The sequence below is a fragment of the Sinohyriopsis cumingii genome, chromosome 15, assembly GCF_028554795.1.
Source record: "Sinohyriopsis cumingii isolate HCF-2022 chromosome 15, ASM2855479v2, whole genome shotgun sequence".
NCBI classification, from domain to species: Eukaryota; Metazoa; Mollusca; class Bivalvia; order Unionida; family Unionidae; genus Sinohyriopsis; species Sinohyriopsis cumingii.
In genome coordinates, this window is record NC_142975.1 from 147762564 (window position 1) to 147780749 (window position 18186).

At 34.3% G+C, this 18186-nt stretch overlaps 2 protein-coding genes across 9 annotated transcripts in view; one reads left to right on the top strand and one right to left on the bottom strand.

Moving 5' to 3' along the window:
- Positions 1-6730, top strand: part of LOC149783016 (uncharacterized) — a 68675-nt gene extending 61945 nt beyond the window's left edge. The window contains exons 13-17 of one of the 2 annotated variants that reach the window (XM_089934595.1): positions 581-774; positions 3158-3241; positions 4567-4648; positions 5606-5721; positions 6065-6730. In XM_089934595.1, the coding sequence (XP_089790721.1) occupies positions 581-774; positions 3158-3241; positions 4567-4648; positions 5606-5721; positions 6065-6203 (615 nt within the window). In that variant the 3' untranslated portion in view covers positions 6204-6730. Of the gene's footprint in view, positions 1-580; positions 848-3157; positions 3242-4566; positions 4649-5605; positions 5722-6064 lie in introns of those variants that run through there. The other variant, XR_016414486.1, reaches the window with a different exon arrangement.
- A 6411-nt stretch (positions 6731-13141) lies between these two features.
- The window catches only part of LOC149783017 (uncharacterized), a 194302-nt gene continuing 189257 nt past the window's right edge, over positions 13142-18186 (bottom strand). For all 7 annotated transcript variants that reach the window (XM_089934599.1, XM_089934598.1, XM_089934601.1 and 4 more), the window contains one exon: positions 13142-16056. In XM_089934599.1, the coding sequence (XP_089790725.1) occupies positions 14754-16056 (1303 nt within the window). In that variant the 3' untranslated portion in view covers positions 13142-14753. The remainder of the gene's footprint in view (positions 16057-18186) is intronic.

The window sequence follows — 18186 nt, forward strand, 5'->3', positions numbered from 1 at the left end:
TCATATGTTTTTTGTTAGACCAGAGTTAGCAAGAAAGTTCTGTTCCGTTCTGTTCTGGTCAGTGTCTGAATTTGAAGGGATTATTCCGCCCAGTCAAGCAGATGGTTTTCCGGAAATTATTAAAATTGCCCGATAACGTTCGCGATGAAATTATTAATTATGACTAAATTAAGACATGTTGTTTCTTTGCGGCATTTTTGAATTGATCTTGAACACTTAACCACATCCCAGAATGAAACCCTTCTTTCCTGCTCTATTCAACTGAAACTTAGAATTTATAGAAATTCCACAATTATTACAATTCAAAAAGTCACTGCATTCGGAAGAGTTTAAAGGAACGATACGAGGATATGCCTGCTCTCCAACCATATTGAAGGTTGTTCTTTTTTTCCTTTGTTGATAAAACATCTTTACGATAGTTTCTGATATATTGAATGTAAGATGAAGAATAAAACAGAGTAAACCGAAATTTCCACCAGCAGGAAATGAAACTCTATTTCTGATGCTGGTTAATCTAATGGTGTAATTACATGTTGGCAGATACCATCATTTAATGTTGGATATGACGTTTGGATTATAGGTCAGTGGGATGCTAATCTATTACATTCTGACTGGTGGGAAGCATCCTTACGGAAGCACTCCGTATGATATTCAGATCAATATGGGAAGGAAGATCTGTCAGCTTTTCTACATCAACGAGGAGGCGAACCACATGTTGTCTGCCATGTTACCTCCCTCGCCTTTCGACAGACCATCGGTATCAGAGATTTTCAAGTCAGTATCCATCAACGATGTTTTTGTAGCTCTTAGTTTTCAAAGGAAAATATGTCACGGCCAGATATGAATAGTACGTTCATTCAATTTTAATTGAAATATGTAATCTCAGAATGATTAAGAACCAATATCATTTATTAATTTTATGGTTTAAATATATTTATATATGCTAAGTTATGCAAAACGGGCCAGGCTACAAGTTCTTACCACGTTAGATAAGCCCTTCCCAATACAAACAGAGTGATACAAATTAATTTTTTAAAAAATAACAATAAGCAGAAAAGAAGAAATGAAAACAACCAAACAAATAAAATGTGCTCATAAATGAAGAATAACGTTCGAAAAGAGAAAAATCTGAACAAACATTTCGTTAAGACTAAGTAATAGATTTTACCTTTTAACTGTGTCTTGAGTGAAAAAAATATATTATAATATACACTTCATGCTTCTACCCCAGGTCGCTACATTGGTTTCTGATCCTTGTATGAGTAATAAAGCATTTACGATCACCAGAAAGATAATAAGAGGAGCCATATTGTTTGATGGGGTAATATTGTAACGACTCTCTGGTCTTAAACTAAGTAACAGGAAAGAGCGAAAACCAACAAGTTTAGTAAAACTCAACAAATATTTTATTTCCCATGAGTACAAAGTAACAATTTAAAATAACTTATAGTATTTTGAATAAAACCCCAAAAGTCCTAAACGTTCTATCGCAAGTTCAAAAGTATAGAATGAATTCCAGTGGTGTTCCGAATGAATTCAGTGTTGAATATGCTGATATAACAATATCCTGGAATAGTATTGGTGTGCTAACAGTCTTGATGTATCACAATGATATAATCCAAAATGTCTCTAAATGGATTTACACTAATCCCAAAATAGTGATTTACTCTGAAGGTATTAATGAGCACTTTGTAATTCCAGTTACTAATTTACACAAATAAATCCTCTCAAATTAAAAATGAACACAACTAAAAGACTGATTCCAGTTTAGATGCTAAGATAGGAAATAAATCTGATGCGAACAACTTTCCAACAAAGACCTTGGACACAATACGAGTACTAGCATGAGGGTCCAAAGTTCATATCTAGAACATTCTAAGTTGTCAACATGATCAGGCCTATTACTCAAAATTTAGTAAAAAAACATGGAAAATATTAGGTACACCAGGAATTCCCGATGAGAACACAAATCCATGTAAACATGTTTAACCTACAAATATTAATAATTTTTTAAAAGATAATCTAAATCATAGACAAAAATTAGCTACGAAATATGTCGTTTACAAAGAGAGGTAGACCCTAGCCTCGACCCTCAGTTATGGAAAAAGGTCAACCAAACAAGTCAGTTTAAAAATCCATAACAAAATACGTTTAACTTTTTAAGAAATCGCTTTCCGTTTTAACATTTTCAGGTAATGCATACCATATGAGAATAGAAGTATCAGGCAAAGATTTTTCTTTATTTTTAAATATGGCGTTTAATCTAAATAGCTTTGTCTATTACGTAAATTGTATCCTGACGTTTCACCCACCAACAGAGGTAGCAGTTGATTTAAAGTTACTCGGAATATCATTATAAATAAATTATACGGTTTGCGATATATCTGCGGGAGGGTGCCGGCTGCATTCCGAATAAAAATGGCATAGACGGGTATACCTGCCAGCATCCTTGCAGCCTCTTACATTAGACTCTATAATCTATCCAACCTGCATTAGAATATCTATTCTAACAGAGGCATATATATATATATATATATATATATATATATATATATATATATATATATATATATATATATATATATATATATATATATATATATATATATATATATATATATATATATCTTATGGGCTTGTATTTGAAAACTCTTAAAATATTTAGCAATTTAGATGCCTTTTTAAGTATATTTTCAATATGTGGAATAGTAAAGAAACAGAGCACATAGAGAACACTTGTTTTGATATCGGTGATGTATTTAGATCAGAGTTATGAAATTTGAATAATTATTTACGTAACATCTATCTGTTTAACAGTTATGCTCATACGTTGAAAAGATATGGAATTTGTAAAGAACTCAAATAAAGAGATATAGAAAACATCCTACATGTGCATGGCTACTAAACTTTGGAACGAATAATTAAGCTCAAATACTAACATGCCCTGCGTCATTATATGGACTGTATTCGTAGCACTTCAACTATTACTTTTTTCTAACATGTGACCAGATTGTGCAATGCTTTTCTTTTAACTCTGTTTTACTTTGACTTTCATGCTTAATATACCTGTTTGTGACTGGATTTGCATTAATTATTAATATTCATACGACTTTGAGATGGATTACAAAGTAACTAATATGGTGTGTACATGTTGTAGACATCCATACTTCTGGGCAGACGAGAAAAAGCTCCGCTTTGTCTTGATCGCGGGATCTGATGTTCTTCGTGATTTGAAGGCAGGGTAGGTAAAAATGTGTAATATTTACCTGTTCAAGGTGTGCTGTGTTGCTTTTCTTTTAATGTAGTTGCAATAGTCTGAGTCATATCGTTACCATGTATGCAGTGGGTAGTTTATAATGATGTCTAACATCATGCCGCAGTCATGTGGCTTCATGTCACGTTATCCTAATATCAAGCCGACCAGTCGTAACACTAACATTTTAATGCTGTGCGCCAGGCAAGACAGCTGCAAGTAACATTTTTTTAATAAGTATTTGTATAACTCGGCCGGGGTTAGAACCCTGACCTACCGCATCCGAGGCAGAAGCTCTAACCACTTAGGCCACCTTAGACATCTAAGCGTGCCAGTGATTAGCAGGGTAGCGGTGTTTATGATTAACCTAGAAGTCGTAGTAGAGTGTGTGATTAGTGTCAATGACTGACCGGGGAAAAGTGCCTGATAGGTGTTGTTGTTGTTGTTGTGGGGTTTAACGCCATTTTTCAGCACACGATAGGCTATGCATGGCGGCCAGTATTAATGGTGGAGGAAGAACCCGGGAAAACCCCAGGAAGAACCATCGACCCACGAGCAGCTACACCTGATAGGTGTTACTGTTTAGCCGGGATGACGCAGCAGAGGGTCTGACACAATAGAGTTCCTGAGCTGTGTCTCTGATTAACACAAAGACAAACTGGAGTGCCTGATATTTCAAGGTGGCGGTCTCTTAACTCCAAATCAAATACAGGGAACAAATGAAAATATGAAATCAAAATCATTGATGTTGAATCAACGAATTTCTGGTTTAATTATGCGAAAATAAAAACGATAGATGGAGTAGAAATCTTGACCATTGGTAAAGGTACGACATTCATTCAAAGCAGCTGTAAAATCAATAAGATGGCTAGTCAATATTGAACGAAAATTAATATTAAAGTGTTGTTCCTTGAAATATATGCATTTATTGTTTGGATTAGGATACGAGCCTTTCTGTACAGTATGTTTTTATTACATTCTTGGATCGTTGTTCTGTACAGTATGTTTTTATTACATTCTTGGATCGTTGTTCTGTACAGTATGTTTTTATTACATTCTTGGATCGTTGTTCTGTACAGTATGTTTTTATTACATTCTTTCTTGGATTGTTGTTCTGTACAGTATGTTTTTATTACATTCTTGGATGGTTCTTCTGTACAGCGTGTTTTTATTCTATTCTTGGATCGTTGTCCTGTACATTATGTTTTTATTACATTCTTGGATCATTGTTCTGCGGTTGAAGTGACGGGTTTATTATAAATATTCTGTAAATTTGTATGATGGCTATGCGAGGAAATTTATTTCTATTACAGGGTACCAATAACAGGAGGATCAGGGGAGACCATGATTGACATCATCAGTGCCGTGACCTCAGATGCTTCCTTGTCTAACTGGGTTAGAACGCTCCCCTATCGCACACACACACACACACACACACACACACACACACACACACACACTCTCTCTCTCTTCTTCAAATTCTAACTTTTCAATATTCTTTTCTGTTTGCTTCAGCATCAATTGTTCTACTTGCAGTTAATACTTTTGTAACCCGTATGTATCAAAGTAAACTTGTGTACCTGTAATATATCTGAATTTAGGAGTTCTTAATGTTTTGTCGCCTTATTAAAAAGAGCACCCTGATGTACAATTCGACAACCTTAGAAATGTTTATTTCGTTTCTCTTCATTAGCTTGTGTTTCTTACCAAATCTTTCTATTGTTAATATCATCGTTGGTGAGACAATACAAAATTAATGTTTTCAGACATCATTGAAAGCGCGAACGAATATTCAACAGAACTATCTTGGCAAGCTCTTTTCTTCTATTTTGCCGTTTAACTTCCAGCTTACTTAGAACAGCAGAATGGAGTGTGAAGCTCCAAGCATTCGGCTGTTCCTCCCCAAAATGTTATGTTTTATCTCAAAGTTTTTTGTTTTGAAAGATATCCAATTTGTGGAAATCATATTGTAATGTATCTAGTCTGTCGTAACTCAGATGAAATTACATTACTAATATTTGTTTTCAGATAGTAAATTATAACACATTTATAGAGTTTGGGGTACGTAATTCGCACAGAAAATTGCTAACTTCCAACGAAAAGCAGGCTAAATAATGATATGGCGGTAGTGACAGAAAGAAAACTACTGGATTTTGTACAGACATTCATTTTGTCTTTTATTGGGAGAAATAGCAAGTAACTTAAAAAGAAAGAAAAAAAAGAATATTTTAAAGCATTTTGTACTATTAAAACTAACTTCTTCAGACAGTTTAGAATTGCGGAGTATTCGGATTTCAAATAAACGTTGAAACACTGTCATGGAACGGGACTCAACATTGGTTTTGATTTCAGATACCCGAAATGGATCCACTGATTATGAAGGAGATGAGGATATTCAGGCAGTACAAGAACACCCCTGTGGAACTCGTGCTCTTCGTGTACAACTGCTGTCTTCATTTTGAGAAAATGTAAGATATAAGTGATCCGGATCTAGTTAGATCCTTTTCGTACCACATCAACCTGTGAGTGATTTTGAAACAATAGCTTCGTTTATTTGTCTGTCTTTATAGAACCATGACTTTTACCTGTGAACACATCACGTCTGCATTAGAGTATATTTTCATTATATTAAAATAACTGTAACAAAATGAATATTTTTGGCCAAAAATAGCCCATCCTATTACAAAATGCAATCGTACACAAATACACGTACGTGCAAGCATAGATACGAACATTTGTAGTTACATTAAAAGATTATGAAATATTTTTTCAACATGAATTAATGACTTTATATTTTTACTTTTTCTCCAGGGCACCTGCCGCACGTGATATGATTGATGAACCTTGCAAGTACTTCCTGAATCGTTTCCCAACATTGTTCATGACAGTGTACCGAGCCATCAGAGCGTCTGGACGCACAGAAAAAACGTGTTACAAACCATTCTTTTGACGCTAGCAAAACAAAAAATTGCGCAAAAAGACCTTCGATTACACTGTAGAACCAATAAACGTTAAGTGAAATAAATCCTAGTTATTTTCAAATGTTAAATCCTTTATAATATGACACTGATCGTTAAAGCAAGCTTTTAAAAAGGAAGTATGATGATATTAGAGGCAAACATTTTAAATGTTTCCCAACAGAGGATCATGAATAATTTAATCCAGTCAGTTTCATGCAAATCACGAATCACTGTGTGCGATTAAATTTTTATTAGTCTTAGTTCGACGTCATTTCGTATGACATTTACATATCGCATGGTCTGATGCCATTTTGTTTTACAGTGAATGTATTTTGTTTTTGCATTTTGTTTTCTTGAAGATATATTTCTTCCAGGAAAATATTTTTTATCTATTGTACGTGTTATCGTCATCAAATAAATCACTGCATACCTATCTTGTTTTGTATAATAATTTACTGTACATAGATTAAACATTAATGATACGTTAAATTATGAAATAAAACTGTTTTCTTTTTAAGTGTTCTTGATTTATGAAGTCTACATTTGTCATAAGGCTGCACGTTTATTTCTTTTTTTTTTTTTTAAAAAAAGGTAATGAAGCAAAGAAACCTCAATGGTGCTAGATATCATGGTATTTCGGGAACTTCTGTCAACTCTCCATACTTATATACTGAAACACGCCTTCGTAAGTGTGCTATGCTAGTTTGCAGAGACGTTAATTTTGATCTGTGAACTGTCAACAGTCTGTTAGCAACGCCATAATGTGTAATATTCTGTCGACTCCAAGCCTTCAAACAAGTTTTAATTATCTTGCAGTGAACACCATTAAATGTTAATGGGATTCACACATGCTACCATATCCTCAGTTTAAAACCACGACCATGGCCTACGAACTCCTAGTCTAAAGGCACTGTTGTTGAAGATAAATAAATATATATGCTTTGTTTGAATTCTTCCAAAACTGTGCGAATTGTGCTTATCGTATTATCGTGATGATTTTTTTTAAAGGTCGTCATGTTTTGTTTTTGAGAATCATTGTGATGGTGACACTTCCCGACTAATAATGAATGTAGAATTAGTGTGCAATATTTTAAATAGCAATAACAAACTTATCCTAACCGACGGACAGACGGATGGACGACGGGCAACGTGTGACATATTAAAGACCGTCCCTTAAGCATTCTGGTCTATGACCAGCAGAGCTAAAAATTCAATGAATAAAATATATAAACATTTTCAATTTTGTATTTTTCTACGGTTTAGGTGTTTTTACATTTTTTTCACATGTGATCTAGCATGAGAGAAAGAAGACCAGATATTATTGGCAAATCAGTCAATGCAGTCTCCGTCAAACTTCTCATACTCCCATGGTTTAAAAACTTAAGATTTATTTTATATGGAATGAAATCCATTTTATGTTATGCTGGGCAGTAAATTACAGGATTTTTCAAGTAAAATAAAAGTGATAAATACACCGGAGTGAATTACGACAAAAATTTCACTGAAAGTCGAAGTTATTCTTAGACGCTTACGTGACCGTGTCGTAAAATGGATGCATCCAGTTGAAATCCGACAAGGTGCGAATAATTTTTCTTATTAATATGCTATTTTACTTTGAATTCGGAAGGAGAATTATGTAACTGTTTATATTTTATATGTGAATAATCAGAAAATACATCAGAACACAAACTTTAAACTGCAGACATCACGCGGGTTTCAGTATTGCTACTTCAATGTGTTGTACAGACTGTACACACAGTACAACTTGCTATCCAATAATTTTGGGCATAAAATCAAAATAAAATTTGCTTGCTTCGAGTGAATAACGGATATATTTCTTAGTTTTTCATCCACTCGATGAAGTACATCCGTTATTCACTCGTTTGAAGCAAATATCCTCTATGTGACAATTGTTTAGTTTTGAAGATGGTGAATATACTTTAAAAAAACAACAGTAAAACTGAAGCTGACATTCGTCCGTCCCCTTTTATTTATAGTACTAATAGAATACATACTACAAAGACAACTCTTTTAAAACTAGAGTTACGTGCCCTACATAAAGCTCTGAACATGTTTGTACCTTTGTACTACGATAAACTTTTGTAAAAGTCGCAACTGTGAAGTCCCAATAGTCTTCATGGTGTTGAAAAACTATGTCTTAATTATGCGGAGAAAATTAGAACAACATTGTTAATTGATGCTAATATAAATTAGGTACTAACAGCAATAATCGATTTATAATTGTTGCTTTCATTTTTGGTGGCGTTCGTTTATCGGATTATATTCTCATTTACAGTCAGACATCGAACCTAAACATTTTAGTTTTTTGCTGATTTATCACTTACGATATGCTTATGTTCTGTAAGATTATATATGAGACTGTTCATTGACAATAGTTGACTGGCTTGGACTAATTCAGAAAGTGATTAACAGTGACACTGGTTTTTAAAAGTGTTTCCAAGTATTCCGTTAATAAAATATATGATGCTGATTCTTATATCAAGTACATAAGCCAGAGGCTGTTTAACGCCATTTAAAAAACTTAATACCCCAATACGAGATATGATCATTTGCTGATGGAAATCTTGATGTGGATCACAGAGAAAAACAAAACGATGACAAAGAAATGCCATCATATTCTCTGGCTGGTTGAAATGGCATTTGCAAGACCAATTATTTGCAGCGTATTCCATGGCACAAAATATAGCATCTTTCCAGCCACCGGAATCTACTCATTAGTGCCTTAACACTTGAGAAGTTAAAGTGCTTTATGTTGTGGCCAGTTTTCGGGACAATTTTTTTTTCATTCAATTTATTTGGATTTCAAGTTTGTTTTCCCTGAAAATACTAGTGCTATAAATTAATTTTTGGACAAAGACAGTTATCGAAATTTACACAGAATTCAAAAACTGGAATATTATTTTCTGTGATTCAACAAAGAACTGTTGACACATCAGTACGACGCTGACCACATCATACGTCATCGCCTTCCATTTTTGATTTCTTCATGATTCAAACTCTGTTTCATTAGGACTTTTTATTACTAGGACTTCTTTTCTTTTAATTCTTGTATAATTCTTGGATTATTTTTGGATTTGATTCGTAAAAGCGAAAGTTCTTTTTCTCATTTTTAACTTGTTTTTCTATGGAAATAAATTATTTGTTAAATTTTACAAAGCTTGTTGCCTTTGGTCTTTTCTTGTTACTGTTTGAGCCTAAACAAGTAATAAAGAAACATGTCATCACATTTTGGATGTTATGAGTAATTAAATATAGTTACAGAGAGACTATTTAGAAAACCTTTCCAAGAACAAGGAAGTATGCTTTACATACTGGATGAGTGAAATGGAAAATGAATCACACCGCGCCACGCTAGATCAAAGGAATTGAATGTATTCAGCGTGCTAGAAGATGAGTGTCATTTTATTTTAGAATGCCAATGCTATTTGCCGTTAAAAAAAAAATATAAACTTGCAGTTTTGGAAAGGCCCGAGTATGCTCAAATTTATTAAATTATCAATTCCACGAAATCTGCCAAGGTAGAAAAATCTGGGAAATTATATTAAAAAAACTATAATCTAACATAATATTATAGTGAATATTACTAGAGATGACATAAACTCACATGATTAACTTAATTCGTTCTCATTATTATTATAAAAGAGATAGGAATGGATGTATGAAAATATGGAGATGAGATAAAGTAACAGTAAACTTAAGAAAGCAGCATTATAATAAATCAAGAATTATTTAAATCGTGTAAAGAATATCTTGTTGACCCTGCACACTCACAAATTTTACACAATGTCAGCAGGTAATAAAAACAATAAATGGCTGGTTGGTTGTCATGTGTTTAATGCCATTTTTCATAGATAATAAGTAGCAGCAAATGGAGAAGGAAGCAGGGAAAACCCCGGGAAACAGAGGTGAGATGTCAATCATCTATAAAGGCGCGCGTCTTAGATTACGAGGCCATCAATGGCCACCAATAATATCTGGAAACAGCAGCAATGGTAAATGAACCAATACCTAACACTACCAATTATGATGATGGTGATGGTAATGACGACGATGACTATGATGATGAGGATGTTGATAATGATGACGATGATGATGATGAGAAGAAGAAGAAGCAAACTTGAATCATATAATTATGCACTAATTGTTCTTCAAACTCAACCTTTCAACATAAAAAATTTCAACTAGTCATGCGCTTTTTAACAATTTTATATTTAATTCCAATTATAATTGTGCATTAAATTTAAAATGAAATTGTCGTTAACAAAAGCAGTAGCACATTCACACACCTACAAAAACAAATAGAAGTTGAGAAAAGCTTCGAACACGTGGTTGTTATACTTATATTAGTGTTGGTGTAATTTGTTTTCTGCCCTATGCCCTAAATATATGTTTATATATTCTTTGTACTGTGTCCTTTTGTGCTCTGACCTGGAATACGTTTCACTCTGATCTCTAGTCGACCATTCTGACGACATTGGTGATGATATTGTTACATCATTTGTCCAATCAAACTGTATACTAGATTGAACGGGAACAAGATGGCGGACATATGGGTCTTCAATTTTGGCTGTATTAAAGTAAGAGATCGCTATCTTTGTTCCTACGCTGCTCGTTCAGTACGTAAACAATGTACTGTTTCCTCTGGTTAAATAATTCTCGTCGGAACATACACACATAGTCACAGCATCAAATAACACACCATGCGATTAAATGATCAGCTTGAAGAATAATGTTTCCTACATGTCACAGTTGCCAAGAAAACGCCAAGAGCATAAACAAGTAAAACCAAGTGCACAATATACACGTGGAGAGCAGTATGCACACATAGGGTATAATAGGGGAATTTAAGGATCACTCACGTCGCTATACCTTGCTAATGAATGTGCGGTGATATTTGTCAAAAAATATTTCACAACACACGATGGAAATATGTTACTGGATTTTACAGAAATTGGAATATGTTGTAATGGCATCAGATTGTAATGATAACAGCAGACAAATATTAGGAATTACAATGGTGAGAGATTGGGAAATTGGCTGTTTTATTTAATGCAATGCCTCTTACAACAGTCTGTCCATAAATCAGATTGTTCTGTGACTGTCTTGTCTTCAGGATGAACAGACAAACGAAAATTTGTACTCAGTTACGATTCACTTTATTCATGTACTCCGATATCTTTGCAAGTTAATCTGGGCAACATACAATTGCATCAAAAGAACAGCTATTTTAATAAATTAATAAATTATTATTTCAATAAATTAATCTGCTAAATTATCTAAACGATATATGTGAGTGGTACAATTCTCGGTATTGATATCATCCAGAATGGTTTGAATTTAATGCTAATTAAATATACTTTCTCAACAACAAAAAACGTGAGAAAAGCATACGTACTAGTGCAACTTATTGCATGAGTTAAGACGTAATAATAAAAACAAAAATTGATGTTGATACATTGAATAAATAATACTTCTTTTTGTAGTACTTGATGCAGGAGCGAATAAAGGCAAATACACTATAATGTCTGGAATTACACAACCAACACAGTTTTGTGATACGTTCTAAATAACATTTCATCTTCCAAAATTTAGCCAGACGGCCATAACACGAAAATATGTTTATAGGTGCCCACTATGCTCATGTAAAGCTGCGAGGTGCTGTCCACACGTTATTGACAATGGTGTCTACATGGACGAACAAAAATAATCAGCATCTTCATGAATATTAAGTGGATTTTGTTCTTCAAAACGAAAATTCAACACAAGTGATCATTTTAGAATTATCTTGAATACCCATAACGGAGAGCATTCATAGAGTAATCGTGTTACATTATATTCTAATCTCTAAGAATAAGTTGTTAAAGTAAAATAACTATAATGGTACAATGTATGATATTTCGTCTTCAGAAACTTAATTTAGCGATTTACTGTGTCTCCAAAAATGGTTCAAAAGAATATGTCTAACTGGCTTCAGCTTCACTGCGCCATGTAATATACAAAACTCGTGGGCCTAAATGAGTTTGCTCATATCTACTCAGTTTTTGAAAACTATAATCTGAACTATTTTCGTTCACATGGAGCAATATTGCGGCGGATGAAGATGAAGATAAAGTCACAATCGAAATATTATCTGGATTTGCTATCGTAACATACGTGGTTTGCTCCGATAGAGTCCAATTACCCAACACATAAAATAGATGTGTATTCAGATAACCACTTCCGAGGTTATTTCAGGACCTTACGGAAATTATCTAGCATGTTCCGATAGGATGTTACCATCAGCCTAACAATAAGTACTGTATTAATCCGTCCAAGAAATGTTCTATCGAAAAAACGAATCGTTTAATTTTTCATATGAAAATACCAATAATCAGACAAAGACACTATTTTAAGTATTATATGTTGGAGATAAATTTGTAAATATTCACTGTTCGAATTATTGTAAAATCTTTAAACTATATTTATATCTACGTATGAATACATATTATTTAATCTATAATGTTAACTGCATTGGTACAAACTGAAGAACATACACGGAAGTCGACGTGTTTGCCTTGAAAAATACATAATAAAAGAAAACGCTACTGGCTTTCTGTTGTTTTTCTATAGCAGAAATAAGGAAATATTTCATTTATGAAGTGGAACATTTCGTATTGTGACTCTAGGCTTCCGCACTTGTGACATGTTATTCGTAAATATTTCCTAATATGTACTCCAAAAACACGCTTATATCTACCCAAAAAGCGCAAATATATATATATATATATATATATATATATATATATATATATATATATATATATATATATATATATATATATATATATATATATATATATATATATATATATATATATATATATATATATATATATATATATATATATATATATATATATATATATATATATATATATATATATATTCATTAACTCTAAACGTCTAACAAGATCGTTCTCTTTGGTGTAAGTGTTTAAAAATTAATAAATTTGCACCAAATATTCCTCAATCAAAGCATATATTCTCATCTTTTCATGCGATAACCACTGTGATTTATGCTAATAAGCCCATGTTGTTTTCCATATTACAGACACTCAATAATCCCCCCACCCACACCCCATTCACAAATAACAATTAGACATTGTCATATAAAACAACCGAATAGTGTTCAAAGTGTATGAATGGACTTCAAAATCATTTCACTGTCGCGCTGTTATGTGGTTCTATCAAACAAAAAAGAGGAATCAAAGGCAATGTTTAAATGTGATGCAAAGACTATCACATCTGTGTTTCTTTCAAATGAAATATATGAAATTGAAAAATTCCAATCTTTTTCTCGCCAAGGTTCACAGGAAATAAAATAAAATTGACATGAAATGAGTTCATTTGTAAGATTATTGCTATATAGCTACTTATTTTGATAAAGCTAAGCATTCGAGAACACACATGCCATGTCTTTAATACAGCTAACTATGTAATAAGGGCGAGTGTTACCTATACGGGATTGATCACTCTAAAATTTTCGTCTTATGACATACTAATAAAGACTAATAAAGAAATAGTTATTTTCCATAAACTATGTTTTGTGTATTAATAACGAAACGATTATTGTATCGGATATAATAAATGATGGCTCGTGTGAGAGAAAAAAAACGTATTTATTCTATTATAGTATTACTTTTCCATCATTCAGCAAGCATTACCATTTCATTATTCAGCAAGTATTACAATTTCCTCAAAAGGAAGTATTAATATTTCAAAACAAAACAGGTATTCCTATTCGGTCATTCAGCAGGTATACCTGTTTGTCATAAAGCAAGTATTGCTACTCCTTCATACAGCAAGTATTATTATTATATTATTCAGCAAGTATTACTATTCTATCCTTTATCAAGTATTATTATTCTGTCCTTCAGCAAGTATTACTATTCTGTCATTCAGTAAGTATTATTATTTTGTCCTTCAGCAAGTATTATTATTATGTCATTCAGCAAGTGTTACTATTCTGTCATTCAGCAAGTATTACTATTATATCCTTTAGCAAGTATTACTATTCTATCCTTTAGCAAGTATTATTATTCTGTCGTTCGCAAGTATTACTATTCTGTCATTCAGCAAGTATTACTATTCTGTCATTCAGCAAGTATTACTATTCTGTCAGTCATCAAGTAGTCCCATCCATCATTCAGCAAGTATTACTATTCCGTCATTAAATATTACTATTCCGTCCTTTAGCAAGTGTTAATATTCCATCATTCAGCAAGAAGTACTATTCCGTCATTCAGCAAGTATTAGTATTGTGTCATTCAGCAAGCATTCCCATTCCCTCATTCAGCAAGTATTACTATTCCGTCATAAAGCAATTATTATTATTCCGTCATAAAGTATTGCTATTCTGTCATTCAGTAAGTATTACTATTCCGTCATAAAGCAAGTATTACTATTCCGTCATAAAATACTACTATTCTATTATTCAGCAAGTATTACTATTCTGTCATTCAGCAAATAGTACTATTCCGTCATTCAGCTGTTTTAGGACGCTTTTGCCGCAGCTTACTCCTTTTCCTTTTTATATTTAGAACTTTTTCAGGTTCTGTCAGTGAATCTTTCCTCTGTGAGTTGACAGATTTCCCCATTAGCATAGAATTTCTACTCTTAGGTCGTCGTGAAAAGGAGGTATGTGGTCTAGGTGGAGGTTGAGTAGGTATAATGCCCAATTTTTCAAACTCCTGTAACATGTCGACGTTAAAAGTCGTCTCCGACTTCGGTCTCATGTCTTTCGGCCGCAGAGAGTTCTGTCCCTTGCTGAATGTTGCATTATTAACTTTAGACACTCCTAGAACTAAATTATTAGCATTTATATACTTTGCAGTATGTTTCCTTTGACAAGTTGGGCAGGCGTAAGGATATAGGTGCTTGGGAGTTAGAGGCCTCTCTTCCTTCTCTCTTGGTAGCCTCATTCTTTGATCATATTTTAAGCATTTGCAAGTTCCCGTGCAAAAAATCTGACGACAGTTTTCACAAGTGTTAGACTGTGCAACTTTTTCAGGGCAGTCGCCAAAACAAGTTGGTTGTAAACACAGATTGCAGCATCGTTTGTCTTTAATCTTAGTAGCTGTGTTAGCAGATTTCTTTTTCGTCTGCGCTTGCCTGGACTTTTTGTTTTCCCACTCCTCTGTTTCCATTTGATACCTCTCCATTTCTATTAGTCTATCGAATATACTATCTAGTGGCGCGTATTTAGATGAAGGTCGGTACTGACTCAAGTTCCCTTTCATTTTCGCTATTTGTCTTAAATCAATATCCGCTAACTCCTCAGGAAATGGATTTTTGAATTCGTAGGGAGGAAGATCCACTATATCCATGTCAAAATCAAACTTCCTCCAGCCCTTATTGGGCTCAGGTATGTAAAGTTTATCCAGCTTCTCTGGCCTCAAATTCAAATCAGGTATTTCTCTGTTCGGGTCCACTTCCGGTTCAAAATCGCTATCCTCCTCTTCTTCACTGGAACTGTCATCGCTCGAATTGCTACTCTCGATTCCACTAGTCGTGCTGACGTCATCAGCCACGCCCTCTGTCCTACTGTCCACTTTTTCTATGACCCTGGCTGTTTCCGTGTCCTTAGAATAACCCGAGTCGGGGCTTTCTCCGTCCGTCACTAGGTCAGCCAGAACGAAAGGGCTTAAGGTGTCGAATTTGCCTGGCCTGATGTCAGGTGGCACCTCTGACCCGCGCAGCTGGGCAGTTCTGGACTGTAAAATGGCAACCGGAACAGACTTTGGTCTGTGAGGTCCAGCAGTGCTACACCTCGAAGAGGGCCGCCTGGAAGGAACAAAGAAATATTAGTGTCGCTGCAAACCCAATCACTGCATATTCTAAACTGAAGCTACAACAATCTGTGCCTTTCACACAGAGTACGAACGAGGTATAACCTTATAGCACCGCGGACAGGACGATTGTCTAAAACTGAATCAGTAAGCTTTAGCACTGACATAGCTTCTCAAAGTTTCAAAGTTTACTGCTTAAGGCAATAAAAGTCCACAGATCGATAGCTTAAAAACATCTGGCAATCACCGCCAACAAGAAAGGATGCATATTTTTACATATACTTGCATGTCCAAATAGAGGAGTTGGTTAAAAGTAGTGATGCCCATAATGCGAACGAATGGCACGCCAGAGATATGACACAAGCGGGCAGTAACATATGCCGACTAAGACAACGTGGGAGGTATGAATATAAATTAGAATAAGTTGATGAATTATCATCAAATGCTTTAGCAAGGGGGAGTCAGTCTTGGCTCCCATCCGCAAGAGACCTTAGAGGGGATTAAAGATTAATTTAATTACAAGGACGTATTCAAATTTTTTTCTGACCAAACTTAACATATGCAGTCAGTCACACCAGGAAGAGGCGTCACACACACACACACACACACACACACACACACACACACACACACACACACACATATAGTGGGGATGGTAGTCGGATGCAGTATCAAGCGTTGAGATTTGAAATGGCGTGCCATTACAGGTAATCTAGTTTACGGTTATAGCGTTCAGTGTAATTCTTATGTTGTTGGGGAGGATTGGTTAATGATGTTTTTTTAATATCAATTCTGTGTTCTAACATCGTTTCAAACTAGGTTTTAGAACGAACGTCTGGTTGCATCTATTTCTTAAAGTAGTCTAGTCAAATGGCCATGTAGTTCTGAAATCTCATCACTTTTTTAAAAAAAAATATGTATAAATCTTTGTAAAGGAAATCAATAAAGCGCGAGAGAAACGACATGTAAAAACCATACCTATCAATTTAATGTTGTAGTTGTTGTTGTTGTTGTTGTAGGGTTTAACGCCATTTTTCAGCACACGATAGGCTATACAACGTCGGTCAGTTATTAATGGTTGAGTAAGAAACCGGGAAAACCCATGAAAGAACCACCGACCTACGAGAAGCTACTGGCAAGCTTTCTCACATACCCACATTAACCGAATCCGAGACTCGAACCCACGCAGACAGAGGTGAGATGGCAGTGATCCGTAACGGAGAGCGCTTTACACCACTCGGCCACTCGGGGACCCAACAATTTAATAACAGTTCTGAATGGTTGCTAATTAATTGTATATGATGAAAAGTTCAAATCAACAATTAAATAAGAGCCAAGATAGCGAAATCGCGTCGAAGCTGAATGTCAGGATGCCATTTAGAAATGAAAACAGAACCACACATAAATATATGCAATTCTGCATTAAAATCTTGTGTGATAGCAGCAAGTTACGTGGAATAGAAATTAACTGAACGGTAAAAACGATAATCCAGCTACTATTGTGCTCATTTTCTCTATTCGCGTTTCTGATAATTAATTCAGTCAACGAATTGATTTATAGTAAAGAAAAGTTCCACCGTATATCTTGTAGTTCTGCAAATCAGTTCACGAAGTCCTTCATAATAATAGCATCAACTGAGAACACTGTCATGGAGATTGATAATTGGATATCAGCTTGTGCCATTTCCTTTAAAATGATAGAATAATAATTTAAGTAAGTGCTTCAGATTACGTTCTGTTGCACGTATAGATAAGATTTATAATCAAAAACCATAATCTCGTCTGCTTCAATCAATAGAACCATCTACACGTAAGATACAATAACAAAGAAGGAATTGCATTCACGCTGTGCTCTGATTCTTACCTTCGATTTCAATCGGAGATCCAATGTGAGAGAACTGCGTGCAAGAGGTAAATCGATATTGCAAAATTAAATCCCAGTTACAAGTCTCAAAGCATCCCACAATTCATCATGACAATATTTCAGCTTTTAATTTTTATGAATTTCCGGCTTCATTTATTTTGTGAGTGATGAGGTTCAATGTGGACATCAGAAGAAAAAAACAATGAGCATTTATTCTTAAAATTTAATATATAGTCATAAAATACGATATTAGTTTAGGTT